Source organism: Heloderma suspectum, chromosome 5 (assembly GCF_057233095.1).
Source record: "Heloderma suspectum isolate Gila_16-S chromosome 5, 16-S_ref, whole genome shotgun sequence".
Classification (NCBI taxonomy): domain Eukaryota; kingdom Metazoa; phylum Chordata; class Lepidosauria; order Squamata; family Helodermatidae; genus Heloderma; species Heloderma suspectum.
In genome coordinates, this window is record NC_139462.1 from 116,493,323 (window position 1) to 116,511,803 (window position 18,481).

General features: G+C 42.2%; 1 protein-coding gene across 3 annotated transcripts in view; it reads left to right on the forward strand.

Annotated features, from left to right (window-relative positions):
• Positions 1-1,384: 1,384 nt before the first annotated feature.
• Positions 1,385-18,481, forward strand: part of LDB2 (LIM domain binding 2) — a 303,189-nt gene continuing 286,092 nt past the window's right edge. The window contains exon 1 of one of the 3 annotated variants that reach the window (XM_084860351.1): positions 1,385-1,618. In XM_084860351.1, coding sequence (XP_084716477.1) covers positions 1,487-1,618 — 132 coding nt within the window. In that variant the 5' untranslated portion in view covers positions 1,385-1,486. The remainder of the gene's footprint in view (positions 1,619-18,481) is intronic. The other 2 variants (XM_084860349.1, XM_084860348.1) reach the window with 2 other exon arrangements.

Consider the following 18,481-nt stretch of genomic DNA (forward strand, 5'->3'; position numbering starts at 1 on the left):
GGTAGCATAATGTAGTAGCTAAGGGCAGAATCCTATGCATGTTTAGACAGACAAAAGTCCTACAACTCATAGCTGGCTAGGAAATGTTGGGAGTTGTAGGACTTTCTTCTGTCTAAACATGCATAGGATTGCACCCTAAGAGACTGAGCTGTGAATCAGGAGCCCTTTCTTCAGATTTCACCTTCCCTAGAAACCCAGCAGTTACTCTCAGATGTAGGCCAACCACTCCACCTTGGCCTCAGTCCTCTATTTGCAACATGTGGATGATAATAGTGACCCACCTTGCAGGACTGTTGTAAGAATTACTGGGATCATATATATGAAGTAACTGAATGTCTTCAAGGCACTACATAAATGCTAAGTGGTATTTAAAATGGATGGCTTCCATTTTATAATGTATGTCAGAATTGGGGAAAAATAACACGTGCTCCAAGTCTGAAACGAAAGGGTCATTTTTGGACAGTGCTAGCTATGCTAAAATGATCCATTAAGGGATACCTATAATTTACTACATAGGAGAATTTGTAGCATTTAACCCCTCCAGATCTGGACCTCACTTTTGCTATTATTATATTATTATTTTCCTGAGAGGTTGATGCTATTGGCATTCAATTTGAAATCCCTACAGTGTGAAGGATATTAGGCAGACTAAGCTTTGTATGTTTCCTACCGACTAGAATGTTAGCCTCCAAGGACCTTCACAACCCCCTTTCAACACACACACACACACACACACACACACATCTGCTCCTTTGAACAAACAAGAACATAAAACCTAGAGAACCATGGCAGGAGACTGAAGAAGCCACTGAAGATAAAGAAATGCCAAAAACAAAGCAAAAAAACTTTGAACGTCCAGAGCTCTGCTGCGGTTTGGGAGAGAGCGACTATCTCATTGGAGATGGCACGCAGCAAGACACATTTCTGGTTTGGGTTGTATTTAGTGGTAATCAGTGTGTGTGTGTGTGTGTGTGTGTTTGTGTGCGCGCGCGCTGCTCGCAGGGTTGGCTGCTTCAGGAAGCATGAAAAGCTCACACAACGTGATGTGCTAACACAAGCCAGTTCTTAGCAGGAAAAATTAAACCCAACCCGTAGCTCTCTCTTGTCACTCTAGGAGGAAAATTCGTTTCTGGGTTTTTTTGTGCGGTAGGCTCCAGTGTGGACAGGAAATGACCCCTTCACCAACTGTTTCTTTAAAAACAAGCAGCGGAGCCTGAAGCTATTCAGTCTCTCCCCCTCTCCCATGCTCGATCAGCCTCTCTCTCCCTATCCCCGTCTCGCTAGCTAGCTACAGAGGGCTCCAGCAGCAATTCCCAGCCAGTAGTGCTGCTCGCCTCTCCCTCCCTCCCCGCTCGCCTCCCCCTCCCTCCTCGGCTCAGCTTGTGTGCTGCTTACTTTGTACAGTGAAGAAACACTCAGCCCATGTGCTCTGTACGGATGTTGGTGATACCCTTCTGTGCGCCTTGATTCTCTGCAAGCAGGCAAGATGTCCAGCACACCACATGACCCTTTCTATTCTTCTCCTTTTGGCCCCTTCTATAGAAGACACACACCGTACATGGTGCAACCGGAGTACCGAATCTATGAAATGAACAAGAGGCTGCAGTCTCGCACAGAGGTGAGTCCCTTCTTCCAGCTGGTTTTTTTTTTTTTTTTAACTGGCCATGCTGAGCTCGAGAGGCTGGATTCCGAATCCGGAGCGTCCCATTACATGGTGCAATGATTAGATACTGGAATGAACGTCGCTCCTTCGCCTGGGACTTTAATTGGGTATTGGCTTGTTCCCCTTCTGTGCGATGCAACTCATAACACACACAAAAAGGCAAGCTGGAAAAAAATCCCTGAAATTGATAACATGTATTGCAGCACTTAAAGGGTTTGATTTAAAATGCCTATGCGAAGACTGTTTTTGTAGCATGCTGATTTTTGCTAGGGATCTCCTTTGGGGCATTTTATAGTTGCAATATTCCAAAGGTATTGTTTGTAGTAGAGGTGTATGTGTGTGTTTAATGCTTCTTGTCTGAGGGGATGGGGATGGATTACCTGTAATTCCTTCACCCCCAGTTACCAACACTGAGCAGAAAGGCAGAAAAGAGGCTTAGAGTTGGTCAAACTTATTGCCTTATGTACATGACAGATAATAAAATGCATTATTTTGTTAACAAGAGAAATAAACTGTTCAACATTTTCATCCCACAAAGGATCAAGTGTTTGTCATGCTTTGTAGAATCTGCTAACTGATTTTGTACGTGTGTGTGTGTGTGTGTGAGAGAGAGAGAGAGAGTATACATAGCTGAGTATAAAGCCTCTTAACTGAAAAGAGTAGAAATATTGCCACTTGCAATCAAATGATTTAATGAAGCAATACTTGGGGGGGGGGTTGCTTTTCTTCCTCGTGTCCTCAGCAGCCCCACATACTTACTTTTTTGTTCCCTTCCAAGTAGTTTCTTTTGATGAGTACAGTGGAGGAACATAAATCTTGGGGGAACTAAAAAGCTTTTGGGAATGAAAATGTCTTCAGAGTTAGTGAAGAATTTTGGCATATTTTGTGAGATCTGCTGTTGGCGATGGCATAACTTTTCAAGACAACCCAGAGTTGTCCTAAAAGAAACAGACTCCTCAATTGTCAAATGCAGTGATGGGCTGAACTATAGGATCTAGTTAACAAGAAGTGACCTGCTTTCTGATTGGTGAATTGGCAGACAGCAATGGATTTCCAAGCACTAATAACACTACTGTTGGGGGTGGGTGGGTTGGTTTTTGTTTTCTTTAAACTGCCATTCTGTTTTCGATTTTGAATCTGATTCATAATAGCCATAATCCCAAGAGGACTTGCTACTCTCACAGTCAAGTTAACAGTTCTCAGGTTGCTCGTAGGGTGTGGGAATGAATGCTTCAAAAAGTGAAAGGCTTTGGATGATGTTTGTCAGAGTTTCTGGAATTTGTGTGACTGAAACTGGTAGCATTTTAGAATTGCCACCTCATTTCACCTGAAGTTAAATTTTCATGTGTTTTTGGACAGTCCTGCTCTAGTGAAATATCTGGCAAATTTCAAGGGAAGTAAAAGGAGTTTTGATATAGACTACTGTCATTTCTCTGGGGTGTTCTGCAAGTACTTATCGGCATTGCAGAACACCCTCCCCCAGTCTTTTCAGTTTGTAAACTATGCTTTGTGATTTGTGGCACTTCAGCTTTGGTATAGCAATTTGCAGTGTGTGTGTGTGTGTGCGGGGGGGGGGGGGTGTTGGTAGATTCTCTTCTGCTAGAAGTAACTGCTCCTCTTTCCCCCAGACTTGTATTAAAATGGTCTCCTGTAAATTCATTTATGTGAATTGATTCAGATTCAGCCTGTGGCCAGTTTAATTTCTTTGCTGTTTACACAGTGCTCTACTGGGTGTGCCACTTCGTACTTGGAGGATGATGACAGCTTATCCCTCTTGTTTCCTCTGACTTTTATAGACTTCTTAAACTTTGCTGGCTGCTCTCTTATGTCTTCCTATATGTGGGATTTGAGGTTTACCACTACCTCCGTTCCCATACACATGCCAGTAGAAAGAGAGGGAGAATGAGAGAGAGAAACCCAATGTGTCATCTTCGCTAGAAAAAATGAATTGTATATACCTAAGAACCAGGAAACACTGCCCAGTTATGTGGAAGTGGATTCACACCCAACCTGTGAGAGCAACTTCATATTTTAATCTTACCTTAAATGCAGGAATAGGATTAAAATATTTTTAGGGAGTCATTTACATTTTGCAACTGGTAGTGAGTCTTTATGATAGCAGCTATTTCTTCCTCAGTCAAGAAATCAGGATACCCTCTAAATAAAACGTATGAGTTCTTCAAGAGTCTGTATTCCTATATTAGTCATAACTTCAGTTTAAGAACTTAGTGGCAAGAGAGATATTTGTATTCCAAAAATGAATATTTACATGTTCATTTTATAATAGGAATTTTCATGTGACACTTCACTTTTGTGAATTTCACTGAAAGCTTGGGCACCCAATTTAAAAGAGCAATAGTTTCAGGAACTGGTTGAGCCCTGGCTAAAATTAATCTCAGGCCTGGAACCTGTTTTTAGTACTTTGTGAAGTAAAGACAGAGTGCCTCTGAACATGGCCAGACTGTCTTTCCTATCATAGCAAGTAACCAGAACAAGCACATAATTCTGGGACTGGAATCAAAGCTTATAGGTACACTTGAGCCCATGTATATCTATGTTTGGTTTAACCACTGGCCATCTTAAATAATATGAATAATATCTGGGTAATGAGAATTGACTGCTGAATAATTTTCCGTATGTGGTATCGAATTGACTTGGTACACTACTGATTTGTCAAAAACACTGGTGTTTAAATTTCCTAAATTACCTGTCAGTTGGTGTTTCCCCTCCCGCTGTCAACACAGCCTGTAGTATTCATGCTCTTACTGGCTTCTGGACTGGCGTGTCTAATCTGGACATGCCCTCTTTTCTAATAAGGACAACAAACTCAGGTGTGCCACAGGATACCTCCAGTTCCCAATCTAGCAGCCAGTCTAACCTCTACACTGTTTTCAGACACTTATTTGACACATTCAGATTCTTTACATGTGCACTTAAGATGTTTTTTATGCATATTCCTAAAAATGAAAAATGTGAAGAGTTCTAAAAACATTTTGTCATTTTGATGTCTAATTTGGGAAAAATGGTGACTAGCAATTCATAAATATCAACTGCAAGGGCAAGAGCTGGGGTAACTTTGTGGCTTAGAGGCTGAGTTATGGAATCAGAAAGACCCTGGGTTGAATCATGTCTCTGCCATGAATTCACAAGATGGTCTTCAGACCACCATAATTCTCTGAATCTTTTCAGGAAGAGAACCCATGGTTTGTTGTTGAGTTATAAACTCTGGGTTATTCATGGTTAACAGCCCATAGTTAAACCATAGCACAGGGCTTGCACATAAAGATAATCCATGATTCAGCAACAATCCACAATTCAGCCCATACACAACCCATACTCTAGTTTGTCGCTTCGTGTGAACAAAGGCTTTGAGGCTTCTTAGCAAGTGTGTTGTGTTTTTAGCACTAAGCTTACAGTGAATATAAGGAACCTTTTCCTTTTCTATTAAGTTTTGTGGACCCATATCATTCTGAAATAATGAGATAGCCCTTAAAAAATAAGACATCTGGCAATATTGCTGATCTTGGTTTGGGGTAGCAAAGTTTAATTTGTATCATAGCTCTATCTTGGGTTATCAGTGTGAAAACAAGATCTGTTTAAATCAGTGGGACTGGCTTACTGAGTAGATGTGTTTAGGACTGGTGAGCCAAAACGAGTAAGTAGGTCTAGTTTACATTGTTGAGTGTTCTATATTTTTGTTTGGGAGGGGGAATAAGGTAGAAATCAAAATACAGTTATTTTCTTTGCTGCAATTTTCTTTTTCTTCGCTTTTCTTTGCTTCAATGCAGTATTTGGATTTCTCATATGTTCATCCTTGTGCCTCATTTATCTAAATAATTTGGAAATGTCTGTACTTAATATAACTTGAAGAATACTCTTTCTTAGCAGCACAAAGTCAGTATAAATTAAACTCCACAGCACATCACATTTTTCCTTTTACATACAGGAAGAAAATGCTGTTTTTCTTTGGTGCTACAGTTATATTTTCTTTAAAAATAGGGACTTTAAAATTAAAGGTACAGTGGTGAAAATAAAAGGGTTTAAAAAATAACAAAAGAAAGAAAAGTATTGAAATTGTGTGATAATCCTTGTGGTTGCCCCATGTTGCCGCACCCCCCCCCCCCCGGAATTTTACAATACGTTGTTATGCTCATGGGGCTCAATGGGGTTGCATGTTTCAGAGTTCAGAGTTTTAACTTCCTTCTCAAGAACTCTAGGGAAGGAGTTAAATCTCAGGTTGATGAGTTGAATGAAGCAGGCAAGCTCTCTTCCCATAGGGCCCTTCCCCACTTTTTCCTCCATTCTAAATTTAAAACACTCCCTTTTGCCAGTGGGTTGTTGCAGTATCTGTATCTTTTTCTGTGGGAAGCAGATAGCAATATAGCCTTATTCAGGCATAATAAACTTTAAAATCAGATTGGAAAGAGTGCAAGAATGCATGATCAGGTAGAAGAGGCTTGAGATCTCTTTTCTTTTCAAGAACAAATCACCAAGTGCCACCAGGCTCTTCTGCCTCTGGAAACTCAAGGCACTGCTCTTGAGCTTCTAGACCCTGTGTCTTTCCTCTCCGGGTCTGAGCTTCAGAAGACTAGGGCTTTGGGAACTAACTGATAGCCAAGAGCCTACATCCTTTCTGTCTGGATTTGCAAAACCTCCCGCTCCTGCTACTAAGGGCTGCTGCCCATGGAGTATGGTCACAGGATCATAATGAAGTTGGCCAGGAATATGGCAATCAGATATGGGGGATTTATAGTGAAACAGGAGTTAGATCAATGCATTCACAGCGATCTTTCCATGTAGAATTTGGGGAGGCTACGCATTTCACCAGGTGGCTTTGATGCCTGGCTACTGCTTCTCTGGAGTAAACTGGAACTTGGAGGGGGCAAATGTAAAGGAGAAGTGTTGGGCAGGAAGAGATGGTCATATGGAAAAAGATTGTATCTTATCTGCCTGTTGTGCATAGAGCATCCTTCCTCATCTTGTTGCCCTCCAGTTGTGTTGGACTACAACTGTCATCGTAGTCAGCAGGGCCATCTGGAGGGCACCAGGTTGATGTAGAGTGTAATTCATTTCCTCAAGGGATGTGAACTGTTACAGATAAGCCAAAGCAGTTGAAATCTGCTCATCTCTTAACACCCATTCAAAGATGATGGCTGAAATATAATTATATACGGTCAGCCATCCCCCACCTGGTGCCCTCCAGGGGAAGGGTATATATGGTGACTGGGAATACACTTAGCAGGCACACCATCCAAGAAGCCCCACAGCCTGTCCTGATGGCTCTCACATCCAGTCCGTTCCCAATATACAAAAACACGTATCAACGTTTTCACTTGTATCTGTGCCATTCAGTCTTTTGAATATTACATATTCTATAGCAACATTTCACAACTTGGTGCCCTCCAGATGCTTTGGACTCCCAACTCCCATCAGCCCCAGCCAGCACAGCCACAGAGATAAAGGGAATTGTAATCCCAAACAGCTGAGGGCACCAGGCTGAGGATGACTGTTCTAGAAGATATATGAATTAATTTTCCGCCACACACAGGAATATTATCCATCAACATTAATACAATACCAGCCATGCCTGAGACTAGATAGGAAGATGTGCTTTCCTGCCCGGAGTCCAGTTATTGCTGGGACTAGGAGCTAGAAGATGGAAATGCGGGGGAAACTGGAGCCTAAACTGTACCAGGCAGAAAATATTGCTCTGTTAATCAGCGAATACAAAAGGCCAGATTCCTAGTGTTTATACCACACCTGGCCAATCCAGAGGATTCCTGTTGACTGCCAATCAGAGGATGGTATCGCACAACTTCATGGCTTTCTGTGCCTGTTTCTAAGGCTGACTACACACAATCCCAGTTAAATTACTAGATCCCAATCTGAGCCCATGAACTTCCTGATTCTAGTCTCAGAGTTCCTGACAGGGACTTGATTCTAATATCTCTACAAGGAAATGATCACTGAAACTAATGTTACAATTCTCTCCCTCACTCCCTGCATTCATTTTAATGTCTCAAATTACTGTTTTAGGAAATCATGTTTCCTTAACAGGTTTGTTCACAAAGCAGCTTGGGTAGTGCAAATAACAAATAGTTGGCAGTGAGTACAGTCAGATTAAGGTTATTTATTTGATTTTAGATAAATATATATATGCTTTAAGAAGAATAAAGAAATATTAGAAAAATGTTTTGGGATAACGTTTTGTAATATGAATGTTTTAGTTGCCATAAAATATTCTAATAATGGTCAATTATTGAAATAGTAATAAAGTCATATACAAGATTGTATTTCAAATGTATTTTAATGAAAGGTCATTTCTAAAAAGTGACTTTTAAAACTTATTTCGACTTAGCCCCTTGGCATTGACAATGAAGTCAGTTGACATTGAACTGGTTGAATTTTTGTTATTTTTGCTTTTTATGTTAATCCCTTCCTACACAAAATCTTCACATACTTTCAGTAACTGATGCTGTCCCCTGACCAATCCTAAAATTCTAATATTTCATAAAATATGAACTGGAAACCCATTTAGTTTAAAGAGTGGGTGTGATAAGCCAATCCAGTCTTAGAGGAACAAGTAAGCTCACCTTGAATTAGTGATCAACTTCCAACACAAAACATAATTTCCCCTTTGAACATGAAAAACAAACTTAAATTAGATGGAATTCATGCTTTCTTTTCTTTTTTCTGGGTCCAGATATGGAATGAGTAGAGTGGATCTGGAGTATATATGTATAACCTTGCTTGCAGTGAATTGATGTTGATTTTACTATGGCTGTAGGATATACAACCAACTTTCCCTGTCTCCCCTTTATCCTTTTTTGTTGTTGTTCTTGGGCACATAGAGAAATGTAACAATTCTGGAAATTTTGAAGCCATAGGGGGTAAAAATTGGTTGTTGTTGATGTTTAGTCGTTCAGTCGTGTCTGACTCTTTGTGACCCCATGGACCATAGCACAACAGGCCTTCCTGTCCTCCGCTCTCTCCCGAAGTGTGCTCAAGTTCATATTCATTGCATCGGTGATGCTATCTAGCCATCTCATCCTCTGCCGTCCCCTTCTCCTTTTGCCTTCAATCTTTCCCAGCATCAGGGTCTTTTCCAGTGACTTTTCTCTTCGCATTAGGTGGCCAAAATATTGGAGCTTCAGCTTCAGTATCTGTCCTTCCAATGAGCAGTCAGGGTTGATTTCCTTTAGGATGGACTGATTTGACCTCCTTGCAGTCCAGGGGACTCGTAAGAGTCTTCTCCAGCACCACAGTTCGAAAGCATCAATTCTTTGGCGCTCAGCCTTCCTTATAGTCCAGCTCTCACAGCCATACGTTGTTACTGGGAAAACCATAGCTTTGATTAGACGGACCTTTGTCGGCACGGTGATGTCTCTGCTTCTTACTATGCTGTCTAGGTGTGCCATAACTTTCCTCCCAAGGAGCAAGCGTCTTTTAATTTCATGGCTACAGTCACCGTCTGCGGTGATCTTGGAGCCCAAGAAAATAAAATCTGTCACTGCTTCCATTTCTTCCCCTTCTGTATGCCAGGAAGTGATGGGGCCAGATGCCATGATCTTCGTTTTTTTAATGTTGAGTGTCAAACCAGCTTTTGCACTCTCCTCTTTCACCCTCAACAAGAGGCTCTTGAGATCCTCTTCGCTTTCTGCCATTAGGGTGGTATCGTCTGCGAATCTGAGGTTGTTGATAATTCTCCTGGCAATCTTAATTCTGAGCTGTGATTCATCCAACCTGGCGTTTCTCATGATGTACTCTGCATATAAGTTAAATAAGCAGGGTGACAATATGCAGCCTTGTCATCCTCCTTTCCCAATTTTGAACCACTCAGTTGTTCCATGTCTGGTTCTTACTGTTGCTTCTTGACCCTCATACAGGTTTCTCAGGAGACAGGTAAGGTGGTCTGGTACTCCCATCACTTTAAGAATTTCCCAGAGTTTGTTGTGATCCACACAATCAAAGGCTTTAGCGTAGTCAATGAAACAGAAATAGACGTTTTTCTGGAATTCTCTTGCCTTCTCCATGATCCAGCGAATGTTGGCGATTTGATCTCTAGTTCCTCTGCCTCTTCGGAACCCAGCTTGTACTTCCGGTAGTTCTCGGTTCACATACTGCTGAAGCCTAGCTTGTAGGATTTTGAGCATCACCTTGCTGGCATGTGAAATGAGCGCAATTGTGCGGTAGTTTGAACACTCTTTGGCATTGCCTTCTTTGGAATTGGAATGTAAACTGACCTTTTCCAGCCTTGTGGCCACTGTTGAGTGTTCCAAATTTGTTGGCATATTGAGTGCAGCACTTGAACAGCATCATATTTTAGGATTTTAAATAGCTCAGCTGGAATACTGTCATCTCCACTAGCTTTGTTGTTAGTAATGCTTCCTAAGGCCCACTTGACTTCACTCTCGAGGATGTCTGGCTCAAGTTCAGTGACCGCACTATCATGGCTCTCAGGGACATTCAGATCTTTCCTGTATAGTTCTTCTGTGTATTCTTGCCACCTCTTCTTAATCTCATCTGCTTCTGTTAGGTCCCTGCCTTCTTTGTCCTTTATCATGCCCATCTTTGCACAAAACGTTCCCTTGATATCTCCGATTTTCTTGAAAAGATCTCTAGTCTTTCCCATTCTGTTGTTTTCCTCGATTTCTTTGCATTGTTCATTTAAGAAGGCCTTCTTGTCTCTCCTTGCTATTCTCTGGAACTCTGCATTCAGTTGGATATATCTTCCCCATTCTCCCTTGCTTTTCGCTTTCTTTCTTTCCTCAGCTACTTGTAAAGCCTCATCAGACAGCCACTTGCTTTCTTGCATTTCTTTTTCCTTGGGATGGATTTCTTTTCCCATCCTTTTGTTGACTATGAGTGCTACTCCATTTCTTCTAAGGGATTCTTGCCCACAGTAGTAGATATGATGGTCACCTGAATTAAATTCGCCCGTGCTTGTCCATTTTAGTTCGCTGATTCCCAAGATGTCGATGTTCAATCTTGCCATCTCATGTTTGACCACCTCCAGCTTACCTTGATTCATTGATCTGACATTCCAGGTTCCTAAACAATATTGTTCTTTACAGCATCGGATTTTCTTTTCACCACCAGACACATCCACAGCTGAGTGTCCTTTCGGCTTTGGCCCAGCCGCTTCACTCTTTCTGGCGCTACTTGGAAATTCCCTCTGCTCTTCCCCAGTAGTATATTGGACACCTCCCGACCTGAGGGGCTCATCTTCCGGCGTCATATCTTTTAGCCTTGCGATACATTCCATGGGGTCTTCTTGGCAAGAATACTGGAGTGGGTTGCCATTTCCTTCTCCAGTGGACCACATTTTGTCAGAACTCTCCGCCATGACCTGTCCATCTTGGGTGGCCCTGCACGGCATAGCTTATGGCTTCACTGAGTTCCGCAAGCCCCTTCGCCACAACAAGGCAGTGATCCATGATGGGGCGGTGGTAAAAATACTTCTTATCAAATCTAAACTTACTTTACTGCTTTAACAACAAAATGCATCATGTATAATTTAGCATATAGAATTTTCCTATTTGGCATATTTATGACACTTATAGAGCAATTCTATATATGTTTACTCAGAGGTAAGACCAATTATGTTTAGTGGAACTTACTACTAGTGTGCATATGACTGCAGCCTAAAAAGTGTAAATGCCTTAGTTTTGTACAAACAAAAGAACGGCAGATGCAGGATACTTGCTTCTAATTATCTCTGAACTAGATCAGACATCATCAGAAGTAGGTAAGCAACAGTGCTTGTATGCTGCTGTCATGAAGATGGTGGCACCTCCCGGTGCAGAAATGTATTTTTGAGAATTGTATATGTTTACAGTATACTCTGGAATCAACGGTCTCTAATGCTGTATGCTTGTCATACATAAAAATCTTCATACTACACATTTTGAGTAAGTAAAACCGTATCTGAAAAAGTTGTCACTCGTTCCAAAAGAGATAATATTTCATATGATATTTTTTTCAGTGTTTCCCCAAATTTCCAATTTTTCCATTGGAAAATTTTTAAACAACCTTCAGAAGGAAAATCGGGGCGGGGGGAAAGAGATAGGGTTTTTTCCTGATTTTTTTTTCAGGTCTTTACAATTTTGACCATATGATCAGCCATGACACATATTTGGTCATTTGGACATAATTTCCCCTTCCTTGGATTATCCCAAAAGAGATAATCTGGTTGGTTTTTTCTTTACTCTAGTGTAAGTGCACATGGCCCCAATTCAGATCAGAACCACTACACACTGGGGTGGGGGGATTATACCTCTCCTCCCACAGTGATTGATTCCCAAAATTCCTCATCCTCCACAGAAGAGGGCTTTAAAAAAGAAAAAAAGCTTCCATTGGTACCAATGAAGACTTTTTCTGTTTTTTTTTTTTAACCCTCCGTAGAAGGTGTTGAGGGGATTTTAGAAAGCAAACAGGTAAGGTTTAATCCTCCCATCCTGCTGCATGGTGGTCCTGATCTGAATTGGTGCTACATGCACTTACCCTAAAGAAACGGCTAAGCCCCCAGCTACACACTATGCGACAAGTGTAAAGTATAGTTTGACTCTTATTGCCATCTGTAGAAAGAGAATCCATGGGTGGTAACAGGAATTATTAAGCTTCCTTAACAGTTCTATTTTCTGACTTATGAAAAAAGACACTAGAAAGAAAGTATACCTTTGTACCATTTCTTGCATGATCTTGGTGGTCATAGGCCTCTGGTGTTCTATGAGTCAATTGAATGATTATCACTGTGGTACTTGGTAATAAAGTTTCTTAACAATTCAAGGGTAATATACAGGCAGGGCCAGAAATATTGGAACAAGGATAACTGTTCTGGCAGTTGGCCTCTGTACACCACCACATTGAAATTGAAACACACCCAGATGGGAGCAAAGTCAGGACTTTCAGCTGTAATTCAAGGGGTGTGACAAAAGTGGGGCACTAACCATTCAGGAAGGACAGCCAGTGGCATACACACACCCCCATTGGTGGCTCATGAGTAATTGAACAAACCAACATCATTTCAAACTTAAGGATCGCCTTTAATACCTGGATGAAAATCCTTTGCAGTCAATGACTGCCTGAAGTCTGGAACTCATGGACATGACCAAATGCTGAGTTTCCTCCCTCGAGATGCTTTTCCAGGCCTTCACTGCAGCTGCCTTCAGCTGCTGCTTGTTTGTGGGTCTTTCTGCCTTCAGTGTTGTCTTCAGTAAGTGAGAAGCATGCTCTATTGGGTTGCGATCAGGTGACTGACTTGGCCATGGAAGAACATCCCACTTCTTTGCTTTGAGAAACTCTTGGGTAGCTTTTGCTGTATGTTTTGGGTCCATCTGCAATATGAAGCGGCGTCCTATCAGTTTGGCAGCATTCGGCTGAATCTGAGCAGAAAGTGTAGCCCTATACACTTCAGAATTCATCCTGCTGCTTTTATCAGCAGTCAGGTCATCAATAAACACCAGTGACACGGTTCCATTGGCAGCCATACATGCCCATGCTATAACACTGCCTCCACCATGTTTGACAGATGATGTGGTATGCTTTGGATCATGAGCTGTTCCTTTCCTTCTCCATACTTTTCTCTTCCCCTCACTCTGGTACAAGTTAATCTTGGTTTCATCAGTCCAAAGAATCTTATTCCCGAACTGGGCAGGCTTTTTTAGGTGCTTGCTGGCAAAAGCTAATCTGGCCTGTCTGTTCTTGAGCCTTATCAGTGGTTTGCACCTTGTTGTGAAGCCTCTGTATTTACATTCATAAAGCTGTCTCTTGACTGTAGATAGATGTTGACAATGACATGCTTACCTCCTCAGGAGCGTTCTTGACCTGGCCAGATGTTGTGAAAGGGTTCCTCTTCCCCATGAGCAGAATTCTGTGGTCATCTACTTTAGTTGTCTTCAGTGGTCTTCCAGGCCTTTTGCTGTTGCTGAGTTTGCCAGTTAATTCCTTCTTTTTCAGGATGTTCCAAACTGTTGTATTGGCCACTCCCACTGTTTTTGCTCTCTCTCTGATGGTTTTATGTTGTTTCCTCAGCCTAATGATGGCCTCCTTCACTCACATGGACACCTCCTTGGACCTCATGTTGGGAGTTCCAGTGAACAGCTACCAAATGCAAATGTAACTCTCAGAACCACCTCCAGGCCTTTTATCTGCTTGATTGGTCATGGGGTACCCAGGAAACAGGCCACACCTGGCCATGCAGCTGCTTGTCAGCCATTCGTTCCATTACTTATGAGCCACCAACAATGGGTGTGTGTGCATGCCACTGGCTGTCCTTCCTGCTTGGTTAGTGCCCCACTTTTGTCACACCCCTTGAATTACAGCTGAAAGTCCTGACTTCACTCCCATCTGGGTGTGTTTCCTTTCAACTTCAATGTGGTGGTGTACAGAGGCCAACTGCCAAAACAGTTATCCTTGTTCCAATATTTCTGGCCCTGACTGTAACACTGAATTTTTTTCAGATACTCTTTCAAATTGTTTCAAAGATTGCTAATTGAAGTCTGTTATTTTTAATTAACACTGTTTATAAAAATAGGCACCGAGGCTCTACTGTCTTATCTTATGAGCTGCTGTCTTGGAATGGATTCTCACTTCATGTTTGTATTTAGATACAGATACCAAAGTATGAAGTTCATGTTCCTCCCATCAGGGTGGGAGTGTGTGTATAATTTGGTACCTGCCACATTAAAATTCGACCTTGGAATTGGAGGCCTGATCTTTTCCCAGGGGCCATGCCCTTGTAAAAAATATAGATAGGGAATTTTACCAGTTCTAGCCAGAGAAAGTTAGACTTTGATTCTGTAGATACTTATCCTAATACTGACATGAATCTGCCTGTTCCCTAGCGTAATGTCTGGAGGCTTTCCTCTGGGTGCCTGCTCTTTGAGTTGACGTGGGTGATGACTGGAGAGAGCATCTTCTCTGTGGTGACATTGCACTTGTTGAATGCTCTCCACAGGCAGACTCACCTGAAGCCTTCTTTGCTGTCTTTTCAGCACCAGGCAATTTTAATTTACCCATGTATTTCAATTCTAGATACCAACCAAATGATTTCCCAGCATACCAGGATTTTATGTATCTGTGGCCAAAATCAAGTGGACGACATTGTTCATTACATGCTAATCTGCCCTCTGTACAGGGACCCAAGGGAGAGATTCTTGAAACCCTTGCTAACTTATGGATGTAGGAAAGCCTTTGCACAAACAGTTCATTTTCTTTTGAGTGACATCAATTCCTGTGTGACACATAAAGTAGTTCTCTTTGCCTTGGCTGCAAAAAAGATTAGGAAGAGAGAATTAGACAAAATTGCCATAAACTGCCTTGGAGAATCAGAGTGCTAAGTTGAAGCTGAATTTGCCTATGGAAATTTATAATTTATCTGCATTATTTGTAACGTCTGAATTTTTTTGTACTGTCTCTCTCTCTCTCTCTCTCTCTCTCTCTGTGAGTGTGTCTATATCTATATCTATATCTATATCTATATCTATCTGCTAATGTATTTGTCATGGCCTTTGGCCAGTACAATAAACTTGATTGCTTACTGGAATATACCAGGATTGGAAATTAATAATAACAGTAATCCAATGGTTATATCCAATGTTAGTCTGATTTCAGTCCGTTCATTTCAACGTGTCTAATCTGAATAGGACTAACGTTGATACAACCCATAGTATGTCTAGACCAATTTTGGGTTTTGATCTGGTTACAGGTCCAAATCAGCCTTGGTCACCCTTATGGATGACCTTTATTGGGAGATGGGGTGTACGACCCCACTAATTCTGCTCAATCTGTCATTGGCTTTTGATACTCTCAACCATAGTATCGTCCTGGATCGACTTTGTGGACCAGGTGTTGCAGGTACCGTGTTCTGGTCTTAGTTGTGGGGTCAATTTCAGAGACTAACATTGGGTGACCATTTCTCAGCCCCTTGGCAATTGACTTTGGGGTTCCACAGGGTACCATCTGGTCCCCAGTGTTGTTTAACATCTACATGAAGCTGCTGGAATGGTCATTACAGGATTTGGAACCAAGTAGGCTGATGACACACAGCTCTGTCTCCCTGTGACAACTGAATCAGTTGAGACTGTGTAAGTCTTGAATCAGTGCCTAGACTCAGTGATGGGCTGGATGAGGGCTGATAAACTGAAGGTGAATCCAGGCAAGACAGAAGCCCTGTGGGTGAGTGGTTCCCGAGTCTGGGAGATAGGCTCATCATCTGTTCTGGATAGGGTCACACTTCCTTTGAAAGGTCAGGTTCATAGCCTGGCAGTACTCCCAGATTCATCAATGTCACTGGAGGCCCAAGTAGCCATGGTGGTTCAGAGTGGCTTCTCCCAGTTTTGACTAGTATGCCAGCTATGGCATCTCCTAGACAGGAATAGCTTGGCCACAGTGGTACAAGTGATAGTAATCTCAAGATTGCATCACTGCAATGCGCTCTATGTGGAGCTGCCCTGCCTCTTTGTGGAGCTGCCTGGAAGCTTCATTTGGTGCAGGATGCAGCAGCTTGGCTGTTGTCAGGAGCTGCCCCTTTTTTAGCATGCAATTCCTTTCCTGAGGGAATTGCACTGGCTGCCTCTTTGCTACTGGGCCAGGTTTAAGGTTTTTCTACTAGTGTACAACAACTTGGAACCCTAAACAACTTGGGACCAGAGAACTTGAGAGAACGCCTTCTCCCGTATCAACCTGCCCAGTCACTGAGGGCATCAGATGGGATGCTCCTGGTGTTTCCACCTATGGGCTGATTGGTGTCCACCCGAAGTAGAGCCTTCAGTGTGGTGGCTTCCTTTCTATGGAACCTTCTGTCTCTGGAGTTCAGGCAGGCACTAACATTGTGCCATGTTCTGTGCCTGCTGAAGACAGCTTTATTTCAAGATGCCTTCCTTGACTGGCCAGCCACAGTATTTATTGGTACTCTGGTTTTGGGTTTGGTTTTTTAAAAAAAACCCACAACATTTTAATAGGTTTATTAGGTGTATATGTTTTAATAAGGTGTTTTTATTCTATCTTTTATTGTTCACCTCTCTGGACTCTGTTTAGATGTGGAGCGGTTTATAAATGTTGTAAATAAATAAAAATCAAATAAATAGTATGGGAGGAAAGGAGGGACCATGTGAGCCACACTCACCTGATAGCCAGAGGCAACAAGGAATTCCAAGGAGTTGGAAGAACAGGAAGGGCAGATCACGTCATCCGTCCTCCACCAGCCTTCTTGATAGAAAGACTGAAATTTTCTTTTGCTAGCCTGCTAAGAGGCTGATATACTGCCTTTCCTGGATGGCTACGGAGGAGGGGGCTTCTTCTGTTTCATGACCAGTATGGAAATGCAGTCTACTAGGCCAAAGGTGAAGAACCGTGTGCCCAGGGTCCCAGTCCAGCCCTCTGGAGTTGCCCGGGGCCCAGTTCTCCTTCCCCTGGCCCCACCCCGTTCCCCCAGCTATTACTGCTTGGTAATTTCCCAGCTATTGAGTAGTTTTTCCCTATTCTAAAAGGCTGAAATGCCCTTCTGAAGAGGTACTGGCAGTAAAAGCTTTTAAGCTACAGTATGCTGGTATTTTGGCGCTGCTCCCTTTTGTCTTTGGCCCTGCCCACAGCAGGAATGTGGCCCCCAAGAGCTTTTCTGTAATGGAATTGGGCCCTCTGGGTGAAAGAGGTCCAGCACCCCTGTACTTTTAGGAGGCTAGTAAAAAAAAAATACAGGTAGTAACTTTTGTGGGCATATTTAGAAGGCTGATATGAGCCGAAGCTTCATTCTTATGGCACAAAACCATGATTTGGTTTTGCGTTTGATGGCCCATTGGTTTGATCCAGCAGAGGTCTTCTTGTGTTTTACATGCTCTCAAGATGCAAATGTACCCTTAAAAAAAAAATCCTCCATTCTCAAAACTTCTACATTTGCATTTGTGGGTTAATGTTCTGGTTTATTGATTTATCTTAGTCATTTACATGCCTCCCTTCAATATGAAATGTTTCCTGGTGGCTTATAACTGGAAACAATAACATCTAAAAATAATAAAGCAGCAATGAAACTACATGAAAATAAAACACAGACAGAAACAGCAATAAAACAGCCTGAACAGAACAAGGTATTTTGCAGTTAAATTCTATTGAAATCAGTGTGAAAAGTTAATCATGACTAGATCCAACCCATAGCTTGCTGTTTCATACAGACAGGCCATCTAGGGTTTGATCCTGGTTTGCAGGCAAGCACAAACCATAACTTGTCTCCACTGATGAATTGGCAAACTCTTGTTTAATTGCTGCTAAATCTGGGTCAGAAGTTACTAATTGTGGCAAGCTTGGAAAGGAAGAAGTTTACAAGTGTGAAGCTTCTCAGAGGTTGTTCTCCTAACATCGGATCAGTCTTCAGCATCTGGTCAGCTTTCAAAGATCCATTTAGTCCACCATCTTGTTTACCATAGTGGCCAACCAGATACTTCCAAGAACCCGCTATCAGGGCATGAAGGCAACAGCCCTTGCCCTCCCAGTTGGTACTTGAAAGTATTACTTCCTCTACATCTGGAGATTCTGTTTAGCTATTATGGATAATAGATATGAATGGACCATGAACTTGTCTAATCCCATCTAGGCCAGTGGCCATCATCACATCTTGTGGCAATGAATTCCATAAATGTAGTATACACCTGGTGCCCGTCAGAGGTGTTGGACTACAACTCTTATAACTCCCAGCCAGCATGACCGATGGCCAGTGGAGAGCACCAGGTTGGGGAAAGCTGCATTGTGTGAAGTGCTTTTCTTTTGTCTGTCTTGAATATACTGCCAAGCAATGTTGTTGAGGGATCTGAAGTTCTAGTGTTA